Source organism: Chlamydotis macqueenii, chromosome 13 (genome assembly GCF_036417535.1).
Source record: "Chlamydotis macqueenii isolate bChlMac1 chromosome 13, bChlMac1.mat, whole genome shotgun sequence".
Classification (NCBI taxonomy): domain Eukaryota; kingdom Metazoa; phylum Chordata; class Aves; order Otidiformes; family Otididae; genus Chlamydotis; species Chlamydotis macqueenii.
In genome coordinates, this window is record NC_141568.1 from 7033978 (window position 1) to 7056862 (window position 22885).

The window sequence follows — 22885 nt, forward strand, 5'->3', positions numbered from 1 at the left end:
TTGCTGTCTGCAGTCTTATACTGAGGCATCTACCATCTCTTCCATGCTAAGTTCCTTTACACCATGGCTGCAACAAAGCAAACAAACAAACAAACACAGCTGATTGGAACATAAATGCCTTATCTTGTAGAAAGCTGAGAAAAGAAACACTTTGAATCAAGACGGAAACATAGGCTGTTAATTATTTTGAAGAAACTAAATTCTGAAGAATACATTATGTTTTGTCCAAAAGTTCTTTCAAAATTTTCAATAAAATAAAATCTTTCTAAGGCGAGGCATATCCAAGTGGAAAATTCAGACACTTTCAAAGTAAATTATTTCTATTTCATTAAAGAATTTGTTGTAATGGATGAAATAGTCACCTAGATGTCATCATAAACCCTCTTTCAGAATGCTTCATCCTAAAACCGTATGGCCTATACCGTTATGCCAGATGCCAGCTTATTTTTTCTTCATCAGCTGCAGGGGCAGTGGGTTGTAGCTAAAAAAGGTCAAACAAGACATGTAATATGATCCAAGCATAAATATTTTTAAAAATTTATATATTCAACTTTAGAAAAAGTTGAAGCTGTATAAAATTACTTGAATATGATTTAACACCTATGTGATAGCAATGCAGTGAAAGAAGAACTGAGTGATTTAAATGCAGTCAGAACATGAGGTTGCTGATGTAGCAATGACATTCACATATCTTGAAGATGTACAACTTCTGGAATACAAGTAATCAAATTTGCTAGATAATTTAATTCAGATGTTTTGTGGTTTCTGGAAAACAAACAAAGCTCACAAACTGAGAGAGAGGCTTAAATATCTTCTAATGATTTATTAGGAAAACTTTCAGCCTGCATAAGTGGTCCTGTAAAATTGACTTAATAACTGAGATACAGAACACAGCAAAACCAGACGTTTTTGTCTTACAGTTCACTGTAACCATATCCTACAGCAACATTCTGAAAACTCAAGCAGATGTTCTTTAAATAAATTGTTTCATGAAACATGCTGCTCTTTTCTTTTGAGAGGAAATGTCCTTTTGGTTGAGCTGTAATGGAGATACTTTACTGACCTCAATGAATGGCAGAAAGAAAACTATAACCATGTTGATTAAAGCAGACATTTTTAGATCAAAAGCAATATTGATAATAGAATTGAAGACCTTAGTGAGATAAAAAATTGATCCTTGGTAAATCTCCACAGCTGTAACTGCAAAAACAGTAAAATGTTTGTTCTTTCTTCAGGGCTATGCGATGCACTGGTCCCAATCACAGTCAGCATGCCACCCAACTGCATGACACCCAACTGCAAGGTGAGTCAGAGGAACACTAGAGAGTGTGTTCTGAGTGTTCCTTCTGTTGCTAACATGGAGTAGGTTCGTTAGATGGTTCAGTAGGCTTGTCTTGGTACCAGAGATGGAAAGAGGGAGACCTGATTCTCTGGGTATGATCAGGGTACCATATCACGGCAAAGGGATATGTACAAGCCTAATCTAAGAAGTGTGTGAGTGAACGGAAAAGACCCCTCCTGATTTCAGTGGCCTGTGGTGATTTACTAAAGGATCGATGTCCTTTAAAACTGAGTAATGGCAACAGAAGACTGTAGTGTGGGTGAAGGGAATGATGTGATTTTGACAACAGTTCCCTTAGGGAGCTTTTCTTTCCATGCCGGTTAAGGACAACTCTATTTTACAGTAAGAACTTCACGAATAGGCTGTTAATATATTTTATATGCTTGTAGGTTGCAACAATAGATCCACTGAACACTTTTCCTTGCCTCCAGTGTTTTTTGAAAATCCTTTGTGGGCAGGTGGATTTCAGGCTGTGTCAGCAAGCTGGATAGGAAGTAGGAAGTCAATTTTCAAAAGCCTTTTTTTTTCACTCAAAAAGTGAAATTTTCAAAACCTTATCTGCAAAACCTAAAGCTGCAAAGTAGCCTAGGCAAAGCTCTTGGAGTTTAATGGGGATTTTGATTTAAGAAATTAATCAGCTCTTCAGATCCTTCAAGATTTTACTGTGCTGAGATGAACAACTAATGATTTAAACAATTGAATCTCTCTCAACTGATTTGTTTGCTACCCTAATGTTCAACTCTCTTCAGAAATCTGTGACATGTCCTTTGGGAATGGACTGTCTTCTGGGTCCGGCAGAATGCACATGGCAGTATTGTGATCATACAGTGGAATAGATGGTGGTATTAATTAGTGTTAGTAGGGGATCCTCTGCTAGGCTGGAAATATGGGCAATACTCAATATACTCATCAAAAGTTGACATTCATAATTATTACTAAGCAGACCATAGATATGAATAATTTGGTGCAACGTTCTCTGTAAAACAGAGGTGATATTTATCACTAAGAAAATTTGTATGTATGTAATAAAGTGACAGATAAGAGCTATGTTATCAGAAATGTATTTTCCCTGTACAATAACAATAACTTAATTAGTACCTCAAACATACAGGACTACATATCTCATTTTTCAGTATTTGCTGCTGTTTACAATGGCTATCTGCACGTGCCCCCAGATACACCTCCTTATCCTCCTCATGTATTAGTACTTTAAGTTGACTGTCAGTTCTTTATGAATATTTGTTTTGACATTGGGACTGGTTTTTGTCTGTAAGCGTGCAAATTTCCATTTGATTTTGGTTATTAAAAAGCACGAATATGGGTTAGAGCTCTGCCCTATTTCCTGTAGAGGCTGAAATCAAACAAAGCAGTAGAAAAACACTTTATACCCTTCTCTGATTGAAACACAGTAGCTGCAGTTACAGAGCAGCAGCAACATGTTGAAATTATTTTGTGACATTTGGTGTTACCAGTTTCCAGAACAGGTGAAGTCCACTCTGGTGTGGAAGGCAATGAGACTCCTGTTTCTCTGCACAAACTGGTTCTGTGTGGAAAACACCAGTGTAACAGCCTTACAAGAGGGTCAGTGCATTATTTTGAGCTGTCAGAAAAAAGGTATTGACGGCACCGGCAATCAGCAGCGTGCTTGGACCGGAGAGGCGGCCACACGTAACATGTGTGAACACACAGGTTAACTGGCCTTAAAATATTGTGTATAGGCACAAAGAGGCTGTGGTTAAAATTCCCAGTGTGATGGTTCGCACAGTGTCTCTGGGTGGGAACATGTGGCTGTAGTGTTCAAGAAACTTTGCCTGCACGTTCTCTGTGTTATTCCAATGTACGGTCTCCAGTTTGCTTACTCTTGATTTGATTTCCCGCTGTATCTCTGATTGGAGCGAATAAGCTACAGCCCTTTGCCATTTAGCAAGATAACAGTGATCTATGTTCTCTTCATTATTTATTGACATTCATTTCTGCCTCAGGGATATTTTATGTTTATATGATAGATTTAGTTTTCAGTTCTAGGAAACCTGCTCAGTGATGTCTCTGAGCCACGTGGCTGTGATGTAGGAGCAGAGACATGGTATGAATATTAAAATAGAGAATTTCACTGGAAACAACTGTTATTGTAGGTGTAAAATGATGTAAGTCAACTGCCATCAGGCACTAAGGCTGTCCCGGGCAAGCTGCTGGAAATATGGCAAGAAACAAGCATCTGTCAAACTCTGAATTCTTATAATGAAGATACTTCATAAAAGTATTGGTATTTGCTTTTTACTTGAGATATGAATAGGAATTACTTGTTTGAGTCTATCAGGAATGCATGTTATAAATTATGTACCAAGCACCTGCATCTGTGCTCAGTTTTGTAGTCATATATATTTTAGTGGAGTTATTCATAAATGGGGCCTTTTTGAGAAGAAAAAAATTCCATAGAGGTCTTTTCTTTTTTAAAGGTAGATGCAAAAATTTGAGTGAAGAGAATTTCAAAGACACCCCCAATTCTTGTATGTAACATGATTGATAAATGGTAAATTTTTATTTGATCTTTTGAAAAAAACCTATGAGAAAAAGTTCAGAAAGCTTGAAAGCCCCTAAAATTCTTTCCTCTAGAAACAACTCAGACTGTTTGGGGGAGTTATTTGTTTAATCATCAGCATCAGACATCTCTTTTATGTGTTTGGCAAATTGTTACCATTTTTTTTTTCATTTTGGTTTGATTAATTAGACCACAATGAAGACATTGGAATAAAATGGACTGGTTACTTCTTCCTTTGTTTGAAAAATAAACATTTGATTTGAGATCACATTTTTCCACTTGAGTGCATGAGAATATACTTTCATGGGGCTTGATTTTTGAAGATTTATTTGCAAAATGTCAAACATGTTTCTGTTTAGCTTCATTTGCAGTTATTATTTCTTTATTAATCTATGTTATTTGAAACGTTCTTTGGAATATACTGTTTAGCAACTTTCAACTACTGAGCCCTCTGTTAATAGGATGATGAGAAACTTGTCAAATTCGTGAGGAAAAAAGAAAGAAAAAACATACCAATTTTTTTTCCAGCAATTTTAAATCTTTCCACCTCATGACACACAACTTGTACAATCATTAAAGAGTTCTGTGACATAACCACATGAAATTATGAAAAGGTATGGGGAGAGCGTATTACAAAGTGATGACAGCTGATTCCTAATTTCGTCATGAACAGCTTGAGATAAGGTGATTTTTGTGGTTGGTATATTCAGAGTTAACATGTTGTTATATTTCTTGAGACATATGTACTCTGCAAAATATTTTAACCAGTAGAAGCGCCTGTCTGACTAAATAAAATAAGGATAATTTAGGACATGCTGAACCCGTGTAGAATTCCCCTTTCCCCCTCATCTGCATCTGCATAAGTAATGAGCTATGAGTCAAACCAGGAAAACAAGTTTGACAATGCTCCATTTGCAGCCCCACTGAATAAAATGGAGAAAGACGGAGTGAGAAAAAAAAACCAGTTATAAACAAAAGTTTGGGTTGTTTACCTGTTTTGTCTAACCTGTGATCCAGGCTAATTTAACATCGCAATTTAAAGAGCAAGAGAGGAAGAAAAGCAAAAACCTCACCGGTGTCCTTTGACATGCCATTTGCGCTCCACATTAAAGTAACAACTTTAGAATTTGTTGGTAATCAAATTAAGGGGCAGTTCTCCAAAGCCTCATTTCAAAATGCTGTCTGCTTGCTAGATTACACCTTATTACTGAATGATAACCTGTGATCAAATACTGAAATAACTGTTCAGAGTGGGCCTGAAGTCAATTCTCCATTGTTAGCATGTTCTTCTGTTATAGGATTTTTTATGTATTTTATGGTATGTAGCAAGTGTTTCCACATCAACATTTAAATACTTAACTTTCTATCTCTGTAGTTTAATCTTATTTTTATATCCTTCAGCATTTAATGACATTATAGTTATCTGATAAATGCACAGTTCTCTGTTTCCTTTGAAGTAGTGAATTATTATACAGTATGGACTAGATAATCCATAGATTAACTTCCATGCCACACAAATAATGAGGTTCTCGAGAGCCTGGGCAAACACTCTACATCAAGCTGCAAGGTCTGGTTTAGTACTTCCTCGAAGATTATAGAACTGAATTTTCCTTGGCTGGTGTTAAGAAGTATCTCTAGCCACAGGTGCCTGAAGGCAGCATATGAGCTAGAATCTTCACAACAAGCAGCATTTAATTTGTTTTCTCTGAAGAGTGATTTCATAATCTAAAAGCAAAAATTGTCCCTCCTCTAAGAATAGTCAGTCAGTACTAAAAGGAAGGTCCAAATTCCAAAATTTTGCTTTTTAAGTCCAAGATTTTATGCTTATTATCAATTTAGCAATGGTAGTAGGGAGGAGGTAATGCCCTAAGTTCCTTGAAATCATGTGGTCATTTAAGGATATTATCTTTCATCTAAAAAAAATAAGTTTCCATCTTGCAGTTGTAAAAGAAAGGCTAAAGTATACAAAAAACTAAGTCAAATAACCTGTGCACAACTGACTTCTGCTGCATAAACCCTCATGCAAACATGAGTACATAATGATTTAATGACTTGTACATTTCTCTCATGTTTTTTAAGACAGCTCTCATTCATCTGATTTTATGTGAAATGCTGGGACTGGAATGGTGCCTCAGCCTTCTCTGCATTCTGGTAGCACAGATATCTGGATTGTGAGGGGTGGTCTAAATCTGTTAATAAGTAGCCCCAGGATTACACACTTGCATCTATACTCAAGACTACAAAATCCAAACAGTGGGGAAAAAAAAAAATCCTATGGTCTCTCAAAAGCAAATATTCTAAAATAAAGGAACAAAAAAAGGCAGATATTTTATCAGCGCAAAGTCTAAATGAAGAGGGGTGTTGTCTGAAGATTTATGAACCCTGTAATTCTGTGTGTGGCTCCTGTTACTTTTTTCCTCATAGGGCATCATCAAACTTCACAAAAGTTGCAGCAAAAATAGTTTTGAAGCAAATAGCAATACCTCCACTGCACTCTCCAGACTCCCGTTCGGGGAAAATATTCTGTCTGCATTGTACATAGTTGTTCACGTTTCCTTGATGGATACCTCCAGCGGACTGATCTTCTGTTCCTGTGCTGGACAAGTGCTTAGAAGCTCATGGTCCATGCCCAGTACCTAATAACTTTTTCCACTCTACAGAGAGTCAGATAGTGCCCTTAGGAAATGTGTGATTCAGTCATTCCAATTCTCTCTTAATTATTAATTTCTACTCTTCATTTATATTTCATTGAACTGCAGAAAATCTGCAGTCATCACAGTGCCACTTCCATCTCTTAACAGCGTGAAATATTTATTAAACTCATTAAGCTCCAGTCTCGGTAGCTAATTACAACAAACTTATGTTTATGGAAACAAATCTAGCCATGAAGATTAAATTTAAATGAGTGCTAAAAACTCCTTGCCTTCGGAGATTTTTGTTTTTCCTCTTTTTAATTTATCATGCTGATTTGTAAAGCTTCCTAGTTATTCTGGTAACATTAGCACTGTTGATAATAACAGACACTGTTTGTCTTGGAGAAGTGCCAGTATTCTAAGTACATATCTAATTTGTCCAGACAGTTTTAAAGTCTCTTGAATTTAAATCATAAGTTTAACCTGAAGAGTTACAACAGCTAATTACATATTAAAATTTGGAATGAGATTTTTTTTTAAACAAAATGAACTACCAGAATTCTTTGAATTTAAGGGCACTGAACAAATTCTACCTCTTTTGTGTTATGAATGTCATCAGCCCATTCAGGCAGGGCTCTCAGAGGATAGAGCATGTGGACTTGATGCTATTTAAAGGTTTCAGTAGACCGTATGTAGCTGATTTTGAGGCCACTGCTCAACCTACACCTGTATATGTCTCTATTTACTGGGGTAGAAAAACACTTTGCCATTGCTAGAGGCTATTCTGGAATGCTGTCTAAGTTAGACCTCCTCTGAAGCATCCTCTGGAGGACCTTCTTCCACTCCAGGAAGTATAGACAGGCTGCAGGGATGAGCTCTTTAGGCCGTAATAGGTGGTATTCTGGAGCAGTCTTCAATCTTGCACTGTCTTCCACAACAAAATCCTCAGTAACGTATTTTTTCAACAAAGTCTTCCAGTGAAGATAAATGTGTTTAGGCTGCCATAGCAAAAGTGTTAGCTAATGAATACTAACTCATACTCTTACTTGCTAAGAGTAATTGCCTTCATTTCTACGTAAGAGCCTTTCTGGAAGCTGTCTCCAGATGTGTCGATGTACCTACACAGTGAGTCCCCAAGATCCACTGGAATGGTTCTGTGTGCGTAAGCTGCACAAAGCTGTCTGTGAGAGCACTCTCCTCTCTCCTTCAACAGAAAGGGAGCAAGTTCTTTCCCTCAAGAAATTCCATAGGATTTACTGGGCATTACAGTTCTTTTATGGGGTATAGACAATATGAGACATCCAGACTAGATTAAAAACCCTCTTGGGTTGCTTTATATTCCCGAGACAATGTTTGCTATTGATGCGCATTGCCCCAGTTCTGTTGATTTGAGCTGGCCTGGAATTCTGTCTAGCAATAGGTTTCAGCAAAACATTACTTCACTCAAGCTGTACTGGTTCACACCAGCACAGACTTCTGGGAGAGTCTGACCCTCTGTTCACAGCAAAGAGCCTGTGAAGTCTCACTGATGCTTTTTAGTAAACTAATACCCCGGTTTACTACAAATGTGTTTGCTGTGAAGTGGCATGAAATTCAGAGCACTGGGTAAGTGTTATCAGTTATGTGATTAACAGAACATGAGTCAGGAAGATTCTCTCCTGAATGAGAAAGGTCGTGTAGGGATTTTTTGTCATTTATAGACTTTTAGTTTCAGTAGAATCTGGAACACATACAAAGCTGAGCTCATCGTGACTTGGTAATGATGGGACTATAACGCCACACTTCAATTCAGTGATACAATGCTTGGTATTACAGAATTTCCACATTTCAGAGTTGCATGAAAAGTCTAAAGAGCTTAGCTATAAAAGACAGCACCAGATCTAAGAAAATAAAGCATAAAGAAATAGAAGTTATATGCTGAAATAGTAGTTTTAAATAGCACCTTTCAACTTGAGAGTCAGCAGGTGGAAGCCAGAGATTCTTAAAAAGACAAAAGGCCTCCCATGTAATCACCCTTGCAATAGAATTTTTCATTGACTTTTTTTTTTTTAAATACAGCTGTTTCCGCCTTGATTTATATATCGATGACTTTGGCTTCTACTTTTTGTACGACTTGATTTCAGTCAATACCCTGGCAGGAGCTACCGGAGGGGGTGTAAGCTGGGCCGGTGTGCGAGGCTCGCTGCTGACATCTGCTGGGTGGAATTCCAGCTTTGCTGGCGAAGGGAATTTTGTGTTGACTTGCTTCTTGCCTGCAGTGAAGTCAGGATATGGAGTGTTGTGGTGATGCAGAACAGAATTCCTTTATGCACAAACTAGGTCTAGCATATCCTTCGATGCGTGCAGCGAGTTTCACCGTTTCCACACTGAGTGCTTTTCAGGCTGGAGCATGCAGAGGGACTGGATGGGTCACCAGATAAGTGCTTCTGGGTTTGAGATTGCCTGAATTCTACCCTTTGAATTTAGATAAAATGCTTAGCATTATTCTCATACTGCTTTTTAAAAATATTTGTGGGTATGCTTTGAGTTAGGTGACTTTGATAACTTGGAGTTGAACACAGTGTTCCTCTGGCACTGAAACAGATTTCAGGGAAAAGTAGGCCTATTTTTTTTTTTTTAATCCAGAGAAAAAGGAGTTAGATAAGATATCATAGCTTGATAGCCATTAGTGTATGTTGCCAAATAAAACCAGATTTTGTCTCAAACTGTTTTGGTAACTGCCAGTCAATGGGTATGTGCAGAATTTGGGCCATGGTACGATGACATTAGACAGGGTTCAGAGAAGCAGGCATACAGACAGCGTAGCTTTTGGAGGTGCAGTCGTTCAGCCACGTTAGAGTAGCATGTTACACTAACTATTCCAAATCCAGTTATTTCCTCTAGTATACTAACATATTAATGGTACATTTCTGAGGGTAAATTACTTCATCATTTGAATTTCCAGTTTTAGTCCAAGACAGGGAATGTGTGGATGTACAGCAAGTGTGTGTTCTCAAGACCCAAACCTTTCAGTCACCCTGAATACGAAAGACTGTCTTTCCCCGTCTGAGAACGGCAGAGCCTGTTCAGACTACAGATACATTGAAGTGCATTTCCAAAAGTGATTAAAATCCTTAAAATCTGTGGTTAAGGTCAAGATTTTTAGTGTATATTAATCAAACACATCTATTAGGCTGGAAAGAAAAGCTTTGTTGGATTTTTAATGTTTCAAGGAGCATCTCTCCCTCTTGAACACCAGCACTTACTTCTGTCCTTCTTTAGACAAGAGTGGACAATTGCATATTTTTCTAATCTCACTCCACTGGGCACTCAGGGCAATAAAATGGAATTCTCCATTTCAAGTACTTGTGGATTCAGTTCCTTTTTTTTTTTTTTTTTGACCTGGTACAAATGATAACTTCAGATGTTTTTATGATGATACCATCAAGCATACCAAACGAAGCTTGTACTTGTGCAGTTTACCTAGAACTGCATCTGACTTTTTCCAGGTATGTGCTCTTTTTCTATCTAGGTATTTTGTCCAGGAAAATTGAGGTAATGTAATGCCTGTTTAGGATTCTGATGAGCTGGTCAAGGCCATTTGCAGACATATCTGTTGCATGTGGTCAGATGTGTTCTACAGTATACGAACAATGGATCCCATGCATTTGTGATGCGTGGGATCTAATGTGTGCGCACTGAAGAGGTGATCTGTGTGAGCACAGTAAATCCAGTTCACTCTGAACTTACTGTATGTGTATAAATCAAGGACGCATCCCAGACACATTAGTCTCACTGCATTTCATTTTGTCTGGGAAAACATGGACAGAAATATGGTAGCCTTAAGCTTCCCACATTCCACACTCCACACACACACGTAATAGGTTTATGGCTTGAACCCTTAGTCTCTCTCGGGCTTTCCATTATTGTTGATACAACACATAAATCTCAGGTTAAGTGTTCTCCTGACTTTGCAGTTATTTGCGATTTTCCTATAGGCCCAACAGTCTTTAAATCCTTCTGAGTTGCTTATTAGACTTTTAGGTGGGAAATAACAGATGACCCTTGGTTTAGCTCTGAGGATGATTCAGTAGAAATCTCTTCTCTGTGTAATGCCCAGGTATCTGACAAACCACTCTGAGTGATTTTTGGAGCCGTGGGCATTGTTCTCTTTGTTTAATGTTCTCTGTTGTTTTCTTAGCCAAGTTGCTTTGGTATTTATTAATTGAGAGTTGTAAGTAATTCAGTTAATCTAACACTTGATCAGCAATTTCAAATCAACATGAGAGGGAACATGCCCTAAGGCAGTTGTTATTTATTCTGGTCAGGTAATTCCTTTCTGGGCTGTTTAAACAGCAACGTGCTTTTTGTAACAGTGAGGCTACTCAGCGTAGGAAAGAAGTTTGCAAAAGTTTGCCTTTCTGTTTCTTTAAAAGTTTAGCTAAGTAGACTGCTTAGTGTGATAGTGATAATCAAGTATTAAGATGGGCAGATAGCATAATTAAGAATATGCAACATTGCAACATAAAGTCCAGGCATCTGGTAAGAATTAGATTTGCTGGTTGCACAAAATCATGAAGACACAAACCATTTTGACAGATCTGATAGGGAGAAGAAAGATGAATACATTACCATGTAAGCTGCCCTTGTAGCACTGAGAAATCCTGTAGTGCTTCCCACTTAAAATATTTCAACATCAAAAGCTAAACATTTGGCTCTCAGGGAAAAGTTCTCATATTTACATGTATCACCCATTGCTAAACTCTCTCTTAAATATTTTAAGTATTTTATTCCTCTGTAGAGGAAATATCGACTATACTGCTCACATTTGTATTTTAGGAGATGTCTTTTCTCCATTTGGAGTTTTGAGTATGAGTAAGTCTGACTTGGTATTCCAAAAATGTCCAGTAGTCATGAAGCTCCATAGTAGAGTTGCTTCTGGGCAGCCCATAAGGAAGAAGTTAGAATAATCTTACTGAAATATGAAAGACTGAGCTATAATAAAAGCACTGTGATAATTCAGGGGCTAGCATATACAAGCCGCGTTTGTAGTTAATGAACAACCAAGCTTTAATCACTGCAAGTAGATTGCTCGCTTTACACCTATAAAAAAGTGCTTTGAAAGCTAAGCAGCACGGGCACTTAGTGAAAACTCTGACATGACAAAAGTTATACCTCATCGTGTTTATCAACAAGGTAAAGCCATAACACAAGCCTCCGTTCTCCCTTTTCTTCCTCTTCCCAAGAACAACAACCTGCACACTACCAAAGCATTAAGCCCTGTTTAGTGAATTGTTAGAGCAGGTTTTTCCTGGACCTAATAAGGCAAGTGTCTGCAGCTCCAGAATAAAGTGGGAAACTGAAGAAAGCTTTGAATTTCAAACATCTTTCAGTGAGGAATTAGTTTTAAAAGACATACAACAATAAGCCATGAAATAAGTCCAGGCACCATAATTCAGGGATAGAATATGCTATGAAACTGGCAGGCATCCAGGCCAGAGCCAGGTGCCTGTTTTGGATTAGATTCAAGTGGCCTTAGGCCACCTACAGAGCTTTCAGGTAAAATCTGGAAGCCGCTCACCTCAATATGCCCTACCTTACTTCTATTTCAGGTACTTGTGAAGGATTCCCAGATGGCTGGCCCTCGTCCAAAACAATATGCTTACAGATCGCGTTGTCTCTACACTGTGATGAGGCAGGTTTCAGAAAAAAAATATCTGGAAAACAGAGACTTAATAAACTGCCCGTTTTCCTCAGTTTGCAATGAGAAAATTTTATTCATGAGAACAGCATTTATGTCTTGCTGCTCTTGACACTGTTAGTGTGTGATTGCAAATGAGCGAGACACAAGTATATATATAAACCAAGGGACACAACAGGCAGATCCTGAAAAAAACCCAAATCTTGCAGCTTAGACTATTACAGGTCATAGAAAATAAAAGTGCTTTTTCAATCTAATTCATATTTTACCTGTCACATTTTTTTGTTTACTTTTAATTCCATTTTATTCTGGATCATGAAAATAGGACAAGGTACCTCAAGTTGTAGACTTTATTGTGTAGACTTCTGTGTGCAAATAGTTTTTGCTTGACCACGGCTAAGTCCTAGCCATGTGATACCTTCCATAGCCCTCTGAAAGATGCTGTGCGTATCGCAGTACACATCATGTCGTGTGCGACTCCGGTTTCATAGCGTGAGGGCAGCCGGCAGCGCTCGCTGGCCTGGCAGAGCTGGAGTCAGCGCATTTCTTCCTGCTAGATGCAACTCAGTAAAGTTATCCTGTGAGCATGGGTAAAAAATAATCAGGTTACCCTCAAATAGACTAATGGGTTTCAGTTTCTGGTTATGAAGCTCTAGCACAATGTTGCAGTGTCTGCATTGCCAAGAAGGTTTAAATCTCATTCAACTTCAAGCAAAAAGAACCCTGCTCTCATTAAAAGTAAAATGATTGAAAAGGCCATGAAATCACTTTTATTAATATTGCACTCTTAAAGAGTTCATCCGTGGAGCAAAACAACAGCACTTCCATAGTATTTGGTGTTTCTTAAAGGAGAGGAAGGGAAGGATTTTGATTATAAGGCACCTCCCAGCAAACAGCATATCTAACATTAGATGTGTACGTAAGGATTTGCTGCGTAAAGCTTCAAACTACGTGAATCTGATTTTTATGAATATTCTATTCTACATTTCTCTTATGTAATATGCCTAAAAATCACTTCTTCTTTAGCTCTCCCAGCTGCCTTCATGTTCTTGCTCCACTAGTGCGCTTATCTTAATATACAAGTTCAGAATTGCCACTGCTCCAGCTCTGCCCTTATGGAATTCAGCTGAAGAGGGGCTGTTGATTTCAGTGTTACAGGCATACAGCCTAAAATGATTTCATTCCTTTTTCTTCTCAACATCCAGCTCTATTGAAAATAGACAAGAATCAAACGCTTTCCACTCAGTACACACACAGTAAGATATTATTAAATGTTGTCACAGCAACCGGTGCAACACTGAGTTTGTAAAACAACTATTTGACTCCTCAACATGCTGAAATCACTTTGGAAATCAACACCACCGTCAGGGAATAGTTTTGTTTGCAAATTAGGAATGCAAAGAAGGCTGTGGTAAATTAAAAACTGTAAACTGAGCTCTTGGGATAGGAACCAATTTTCTGTTCTGCATGTGTTCAGCACCTAGCTCAAGGGGTCCTGTACAACTACTGCCACCATGTTCTTCATCTGTTATCGTAATCTTTTGGCAAGAAAAATAGTGGTAAAAATATCCTTCTTTGGAGAAAATAAAAGGTAAGTCATGAAGGCCTTGATTTCCTGGTGAAAGAGTATAAAGCAAGTTAAACATTTAGAGTTAATACCCTTATGCAAAGCTGTGAAGTGGTTGCTCACTGCCATTGTGGTGCAAAGTAGGCTACAAGAAATGAGAATCCGGTCCTCAAAAAATACAGCTTTCCAATGTCTAACACAAACTCCGCTCTTGTTACGGTACAAGAGCTTGAAGTCTTTCAGTACACAGCAAATAGAATATCAATGCAGATTATTAGACAACGCCTTCTTTGTATAGTATTGCATGGTGCTGCAAGCCCTTTCTTATAGACACAAATATGGAACAGCTCCGTCATTCTGTGGGAGACCTTTTCCTGTTTTATTGCCAAGCTCTAGTTAAAATTCCCACTGAGAGGTCGGTCCATTTTGAGTAAGAAAGAGATGAAGGTGGTGGGTCTGGGCAGACAACTACAAAGGGAGGATGAACACACACTGAACCAGAAGTAAAAGCACCTAATTTTCATAGGAAATGGCTGATACTTAATTGAAAATGGTAAAACAAAGTATTTGTGGGTACACTGCAACTGTTACCCAGAAGGGACTGAAAAGGCTCCTGTACTTCTTTGCAGCCTGTGTTCCCAGCAAGAAGGCTGAAGTAACAAAAGCTCATTGATGTGAAAAGGGGGGGAAGTTTTTAATAGAGGAATCCCAGGAGCCAGCCAAAGAAGCATTATCTTGTATTAAAAAAATCTGCAAATAATGAAATTCAGAGGAGAGAGAAGCCAATTTTCTTCTTTGCTTGGCCCATGAAATTAGTAGCAAATAAAAGAAGAAACACATGTAAAAAAAGATTGGAGACTAAATCTTCCCAGCAACATTCTTCTCAGGGTATGTTGTTCAAAAGAGTACAGGGGTTCCATGTTCAGAAATGCCGAGCAGACTGAGTTCCTCTTGATCTCAACTGGAGCTGTGAATTCTTGGTACTTTGGAAAATTAAGTCCCCAGAGTGCACTTGAAATTTTCATCCCAGAACTCACACTCCCACCCTGAAACTAACTGGATACAAGCAGGAAAATTGTCTTCAGAGATCTTATCTTACAAAGCAATGCGAACTGATGCTAGCACTTGTGGGAACAAGCCGCATCAGCAGAAGTTACCTTTCCAGTCCAGAAATAAAATGAACAAGCGAGATAACATTTCAGGCTTGGGGGAGATGAAGCAGCACTACCAGGAGTGGAGGAGAAAAGAACAACTTTTAGCCTCTATGGGATGAAACAAGTGTGTTTTGTTTACAGAGATGAAAAGAAGAACCAATAAGAAACGAGTGAGGTACCATTTCATCCCAATGCCATTTGTTTTGGAGGTGGAGTAACCTCATGCATTCCTATCATGGAAGACAGAGGTTGAAACTTCCATATGGATTTTCTTTCTTGGCCTAGTTTATCCTCTTCTGGGGTGCAGATGCTGGCTGACTGTAACAGAGACTGGGCTTTCCTTCCTGCACGTGATGCCAAAGTATGTCTGAAACCAATACTAGTGTCTTAGAAGTAATTTGCCGGGGTTTTAAATGTGTCTTTGTGACTCTGTAGGCTACACAGCCTTCCGGGTATAGTGCAAATCAGTATTTATAAAAAATGTTTTCAAAGTGGATCTTTGAACCTGCTGGACTGCACGGTTTCTCCCGTGCCATTTTTGATCCATTATATAAATACAAATTTTGGCACGTGCACAACATTATAAACTGCATAATTGTTTTTATTAGAGTTCTGTGAGTTTGGAGGTACCTGTGCTTTAATTACACTTGGCAGTTTTCCAGGAAAACTCTTCTAAAATGTAGTGCTTGCAAAGCCTTAGTCGGGCCACCCACAATGACAGCTTTTATTTTTCTTCTATTAGTGATGGACATTTTCATTTCATTTTGGTCTGGGTGTGTGATGGAGCCCCCGTGTACTGAGCTGCAGCTTCCCCCTGTTCACTTTTCAGCCGCGGAGTGTGTCGGGACACTGTGGCAGCAACTTGTGACATTTGGATCCAAGCCAAATGAATGCTATTTGCTAAGTTTTTAGCTTGTCTTTCTTGCTTCCTTGGTCTCCCCTCCCCCTCTTAAAAATTGCTGGTGACACTAGAAATGCAAGTCAGTTAATCTCTTCTAAAATCTAAGCATTAGCCTACAGCGCTGACTGCAAGAGAAATGCAGAACATTGCTCTGCGAAGTTTCTGTACGTGGGTCGTAAGCACCCAGCACGGAGGTGGTTTTAGTTCCGCTCCTGAGCCCAAATCTCTTGTGTCGCGGGAGAGAGCAAGTACAATGGTAACAAGTCAGCAGGATAGCTGGAACTTCATACTCCATGCCAGAAAGTAGGATGTCCAGCTAGCACAAATAAATGTGTAGAACTAATCAAATTAGGATGGACATGCTGTGCAATACAGAGAAATGCATGTAAGCAGAAAATTGTGTTTAATATTTGTAATCAAAAGCATTTATTTGGGACTATAACAGCCCAGTGCTACGTGCAAATTGGGTGAGGAAAAAATGTAAACATTGTTTCTTTGATTTCGTTGGGAGTTAGGGTACAGCAGGAATGCTGGATCAAGCTCCCGTTCCAGTGGCTGTGATTAAAAAGCTATGTGAAATGAATTTAGGGGCTTATTGACAGAAAATATTACTCTAACTGGTGGCGAAAACCTATTCCACAGAGATTACACTTTATTGCGTGGAGTTTGCCAGAATTTATAGGATGCAAACTGAAAACTGTGGGTTTAGAGACCATTTGAGGAAATAACTTCAGTCCTAACACCACGTTCTGAGGCTTCTGCAGAAAGCAGAATTTAATACAGAGACTGGAGAGACAGTGGAATTTTATTCTGTGAACTTTCGGGCCCTTAAGGAACAGGAATTAATGGAGGAACCACAATAAGTCAACCAGTAGATGTTTTTGTTACTCATTCAGTTTCCGTGTCAGCTGAAATATAGTTACCCATCAACAGAATAGCCAGTGACATGGTATAGCATGAAGAATGCAATTAGCCATCATTCAAAAGCAACTTCATTACAGTAGCTCATATTATAAAGTGAAGACTGGTTAGAAATGCAGAAATATGCTTTTGGGAACATATCCATTCCTGAAAATACTGTAGTCAACTTCAGAGTTCACAGAAGTAAATGAAGAAGTCCTCATCGTTTCTTTTTCTAAGAATAGCCCTTTAAAATTTGGGGAGGGGAGAGAGGATGTGGTGTAGGAGTGGATCTGCTGTTAGCAGGCATTACAGTACTGTCTAGTGCTTTAGAAAGCCGCTCCGTGGAAGTAAGAGCAAGCGCTAACGCCGTTCCAGCTGGAGGGGAAGCTGATCAGTGTCCTCAGAGCATCGCTCTGTTCGGATGTGTCGTGTTCCGGCTGTGCCCCCGTACCGTACCTGAGGGGCTCCCTATGGCAGGGAGGTAGGCCTGAACTCTCTGTTTACAGCCTCCTTTCTGCACAAGGGATCTTTCTGGCAGGAGGGATACAGTAAACTGTCTTCTCAGGTTCTGTAACTTGGCCAGATAGAGCAGCTATGATCATTCCTGCCAGCTGAAAGGATTTGGCCTCTTCCTAAACTGAATGGTACCGAGCGGGTTTAGATAACCTACAAATAGCCGTGCAAATGTAATTTGCTACCAGATGACTACGTCCCTGCCACTACGCTTGATCTCTATGAACCCTTCTACAACTTCTTTTTCGAATTGCTCATATTTTGTTCATCTAGAGGTTTTGTCCTGCTACAACTGGTTTACAGTTGCTGAACTCTTTAGACAAATTATATAAATTTACAAAATGGCTTGAGATTGTTGAATGGATGATACAATAGGAAAGAAAAGCCTCCCTAGCAGTTATGGTATATATGGAGCGTAACCAACTTTGGAGCATAACTTCACTTTGGAGCCTCTTCAGCTTGGGACAAAGATGAACTTAATAGGTTTTGAAAACTACCAGCTCATTCTAAAGAGGGTCATTTTCATTTGTAAAGGGGTTTCCATGAAGACTTCTCCACAAGGAGTTTCACCCAGCATGTGGTTAATCACCACTCACTATAAATGAAGGCAAAGGGCTTCTATGCTGCACAAGAATGCAACGTCTTCATGAGGATAAACACAAAGAGAGCATAAAAATTGAGCTGGAAGAATCCTGTGGGGTGCTTACGTGTGTCCTGAATAACCCAACAAGTATGTCATTCAGTAAGAAATAGTCACAGAAATGGTCAAGCAGGAATGGACAATTGCAGAAACTGAATGCTGAGTTAGCAAAAACCATATCTGTTCTGATTCTACTATGTGTATTCACTCAAAACAACGAGATTGCCTGATTAAAACAACCGCTCACTGCGCCATTTTCCCATTGAAGTACTCTGCTTCCAGTCATCCAGTCATATATGATTTAAATATGGTGTAAATTATTTAAATTAATTTCTAATACAAGTATAACTGGAAAAATAATCTGGGTTGACAGACGAAGAGGTGATAACTATCAGATGACAGACTTCTGTGAATCATTCACTCATCTCGGTGGTCACGGATGTCTCACATGATAAAGAATTTGCTCTAACAAGGATGGCAAAATAAACACGATGGCATTTTAATTCAGAGTATATTCCTTCTGCATGCCTGTCAGTCATGTTTCTGATAACGTGAGTTCTGTGGGGGGTTAGACTCTAGCACAATGGCCATGACTGCATAGTTATTGGGGAAAAAAGTCTATAGAAATTAATGAGAAAAGAGGGATTCAGAGTTAGAAATAATAGAGTTATAAAAAATAATAGTTCATTTTCTCTGATAAGCTAGCGAGTGGAAACAAGAACATCCAACATCTTTGCATCTAGACATCCAGACAATGGACACTCTGCATGCGGGTGTGATGTGTCTAGAGCAGGTGGGTGAGAGGCCCTGGTGGAACTCTGTCTGTGCTCTTGCAAGCCTCAGTGTGACGATAAAAGTGAAGCAGTAACTCATGGCTGGTATAGAGTGGCAAACACCATACCTTTCCTTGCAGATATGAGAGAAATCCTGACTTCCTGAGTCACAATGCATAGATGATCTCCTTATGCTGGAGATCCCTCCCCAAGAAGGGTATCATGCTGCTTAAGGGTGACAAGCTTCTGCTGGGTCTCCACACTTTCTGGTATTCGCCAGTAATGGAGGAGTTTCTCGTGTAGATGGAACACAATTACAACAGGTGGATACAAACAAGTAGGGGAAGAAAAAGACCTACAAAAATTTGACAAAACTGATCAGCATAAATAAATGATGGCAGCATCCAACCTGACAGCTCAGGGAGAACAGAGAAGAGTGCAGTAACAGACTGTAGTGCGGTAATGATTATTGCTGAAGGAGTATCTGCTTGCTGGTCACCTGAGGTGGGAATTGCTAGAGAATGGGAGGAGGAGAAAACCCCTGTGTCTGCATTGTTTACTGCACTGCTGACTGTGGAGCTTTATTTCTCTGATGTTTTGCATGGTAACTATGTTTGCACATGGTAACGAGCTGCCTGCAGGATTCTCTGATGTTTATGACCATCACTGCTGGGATCTTGATTGACTCGGGGAGCAAAGTGTGGTGTTGTCTGAGCATGTTAGCTGATCAATGTTGCTGCCTACAGGCCAAGAAAGGTTGGGGTCCCCTGCCTAATGCCAACTCAAATTTGGACACGTGTCGTTTCTAGTCGTGCAAAGCAGTGTCACATTTTTTTTCTCTTCTTTGATCATACTCAGAAACTATAAATCCCTAGGGTGAAATCTTAAGTCTACAGAAATCAAGAGCAAAAGTCCCTTCACTGGTGCTAGGTTTGTGGTGAAAGTTATCTTTTTCTTTCTTAAACAATTCTTGTAATTGCTAGAGAACTGTATTCATTTCCGTCCCCTCACAGCAAATAGAATGTCAATCTTCACAGTCAGGTAGCCTACTGAAAACAGTCAAGTCTGTCTGTTCAGGGTGTTGAGGGCCAATAATAAAATTAGAGTCCAATAATTTTCTATTTTTCTCCTGTTATCTGCAATGCACAGCATGTTTTATGTGTTCTGCTCCACTGGGACCATCGCAAACCTGTAGCCAGGTATTTTGATTGACTGCACTCAGTGGGAGGTGACAGGTGCACTATTACAAAAAGATCTTGAAACTTTATCATAATATATTCAACAAGGTGATAATGTAAAACCCACTGGGAAACAGAGAGAGCTGAAGGAGAAATTCTGCACCTGGGAGCTTATTTAATGTTTAAAGACAGGAAATGCTTCAGAAGGGAAAATATCTCTGATCTGTCTAATCCACTGCCCCAAACTAGTTACCACAACCCCCGGTGAAGGAGGTAGATAGAGGAGATGACCTCCAGCTCACCTCGGCTTCCATTGTGCTCTCCAGCTTGTGTGCCAACTGGAGCAGCGAGGCACCTTAAATTGACACAGCTACCGTTTATTTTTATGGTGTGACCCTGGGACAAGGGAGATGTGGAGTGAGATTGAACTGAGGCTCATACTGGAAAACTCTCTAGCACAAAAGGGAGATCAACAAGTGAGGGACTTTTCCAAGCGCAGCCAAAACCATCAGAAACAAGTTCTGTATTGGTTTCCAGCCTGGACCAGTCCCACTCACTTCAGTACTTCAGTTTCCTTTCAGATTGTTTAGATCTTTGATCCTTTACTGAAGTTTTCTGTAGAAGGGAAAGTGTAACCTAATAGCATAGATAGTGGAGACCAGACCCGGGGCTGCGTTTGGCTCAGTACATGCAAGCCGCTGTGTGGGAGTCAGCTCCTCCATACATCGGGGTAGCTGCTCTGGGCTATCGCAGCTCTGCTGTCTTCCCAGGCAACCTAATCTTTGGCTATGCTTTTGGTTTTTTGTATGTTTTCCCATGAAGCTACCTTTAAAAAGAATAGAAAATAACAGCGTGTTCTCTCCAAGTGAATGGTGCTTTGGAAACTGGACGGCTGATACCGGATTCTACTCCTTCTCCCAGCATCACCACGAAAACCCTGGTCCGTTTGATCAAGCCCCGTGGGTCGGCCCGCCGTGTTTGCAGCCCTCCCGCCCCAGCGGAGGTCCCCCCGCTCTCTTTGCAGATCCCCGCAGGTGTGCCCCCGCCCCTGCCCCTGCCCCTGCCCAGCCCAGCCGCTTCCCCTGAGCTCGGGGTGGGGGGGGGCGCGCAAGCCACCCCCTTTTCCCAGGTGCCTCCCCGCCCGCGAGTCCCGGCCCCGGCCCGGCCCGGCCCCGCCGCCTCCCCATTGGTCCCGCCCGCTCCGCTCCGCGTCGCCCCCCGGGCGGCGGCCGCGCCGAGACGCGGCGCCGGAGGCAGCGCTGCCCCGCGGCGGCGGCGGCGGGGGCGCGGGCGCGGGCGCGGGCTTAAAGCGTGCGCGCCGGCGGTGGCGGGGAGGGTGCGCTCACCTGGGCGCCGCTCCATGGGCTCCGCCGCCGCGCAGGGCGGGGGCGCGGCGCTGCCAGGCGGCCGGCGGGGCTGCTGCGGGGCAGAGCCCAGGTGACCATGCGGGGGATCCGGGCCGGGCCGCCGCACGCTTCGGGGAGCAGGTAGCAGGCCAGGTGCGCGGCGGAACATGGACTGGCTGCTGCTCGTCGTCTGGACTTTACCTGTTGCGATTGTCGGCGGCAGCTCCATGCAATTCCCGACCCTCCCGTGGCTTGGAAGCGCTGTAAAGGCAGGTCGAGAGCACTTTCTTTTGCAGTCGCCTGGTGTGCTTTCACACCAGGTTACCGCACAGTTTCTGGTGCCTTGTCTTTCTGCCTTCCCTTGTCAAGTAAATCTCGCCCAACACTCCTTTTCTCTCTCTCTCTCTTTTTTTTTTTTTTTTCTTGCAGACCCTTCAGCTGTGCTGCCTCTGTTGCATGTCTCATGCAGCAACTTTAACCAGTGACAGCATCAGTGAATTGAATCATGGTTTGTATAGCTCTTTCTCTGTATGTGTGTATGAACATTTGCATGGATGCTTTTTTTTTTTTTTTTTTTTGGTGGACTGAGCATTTAACGGGAAGAAGCCACAGTGTTTGGGGAACATAAAGCAAAAGCAAGTTGGCTGATGTGAAATAGCTAACCATGGGCAGAGATTAACTTGTTAAGCCCTGTGCGCAAAAGCTAAAGGAATGATATATAACAGCAAAGCATGTGAGTGAGGTGGTAAATACATCCACCTTTACATGTGCGATTGGATCGATGAATGTCTGTGTAGCCACAACAACAAAACCTCACGTGTCTGCTGTGGAAGCAGTGAGACAAAAGTAAGGAAAAGATTTGGGTGGAAGAGCGGATGAAGCCGTGCAGTGCAGGCTGAGGGAAAACAAACCTGGAGAGAGAGGACTGGTGTGAGTGAGAGCTCAGGCGCTGTTTGTTCCCAGGTTGCGGAGGCTAACACTTAGATGCTGATGACTTTGGGAAGTTTGAAGTGCAGTATATGCTTTTTATTGGGTGTGAGTGGAGACAAAGTACAACAGAGAGCCACACCAGGGTGCAGAAAGGAAAACCCTCGTGCACCCTATCATCTGCTCGCTGGGGGATTCCCTCTCTCCAGCAGCTGTTTGCATTTTTTAGCCACCAGCCTGCTTAGCGTCCTCAACTTCTGCTGTTGATTAACACCACTCGAGGAAAGAGAAAGCTCTTGATGTATTGTTTCCCTTGTCCAAGGAAAAACAACCTATCGCTGATTATATTTTCAGCTTAATGTGTGTCCAATGAAGTCTATTCAGGCTAAGAGATTGATTGTTTTTGCAACATCTGTCACAATACAAGAAGGAGGGGGAGTTCTTTTTTAATGGTGCTCTTTCGATTTAAGAAGCAAAGTGAATTGTTTTACTGTCAAATGCATGGACATCTTTGAGTATTCACAGAAATACAGCTCAAAAATGAAATGGGGTTGGGAAGCAGTTTATTCAGCGTAGTTACTCATATAACCAGGAAGAGGTGCAAAGTTCCTAGTTCAGCAAAGGGCTAAAACTCAGACCCAGCTTCCAGGATACAAGTAATCCCTGTATGGCTAGATCAACAGCAACGGTAATGTGCTTAAAGCTAGGCACCTGCTTATACAGCTAGCTGAATCATGGCCTCTATTTTTCCCTTTCTTAGGTGACTGTGAGTAGATCTTAGTCTTCTCA

General features: G+C 40.8%; 1 protein-coding gene across 2 annotated transcripts in view; it reads left to right on the forward strand.

The window, feature by feature from the left end:
• The first annotated feature begins 21226 nt into the window (after positions 1 to 21226).
• ADAMTS18 (ADAM metallopeptidase with thrombospondin type 1 motif 18) overlaps positions 21227 to 22885 on the forward strand; it is a 76693-nt gene continuing 75034 nt past the window's right edge. Inside the window, exons 1-2 of one of the 2 annotated variants that reach the window (XM_086757951.1) lie at positions 21227 to 21438; positions 21599 to 21677. In XM_086757951.1, coding sequence (XP_086614077.1) covers positions 21337 to 21438; positions 21599 to 21677 — 181 coding nt within the window. In that variant the 5' untranslated portion in view covers positions 21227 to 21336. Of the gene's footprint in view, positions 21439 to 21598; positions 21678 to 22885 lie in introns of those variants that run through there. The other variant, XM_010129501.2, reaches the window with a different exon arrangement.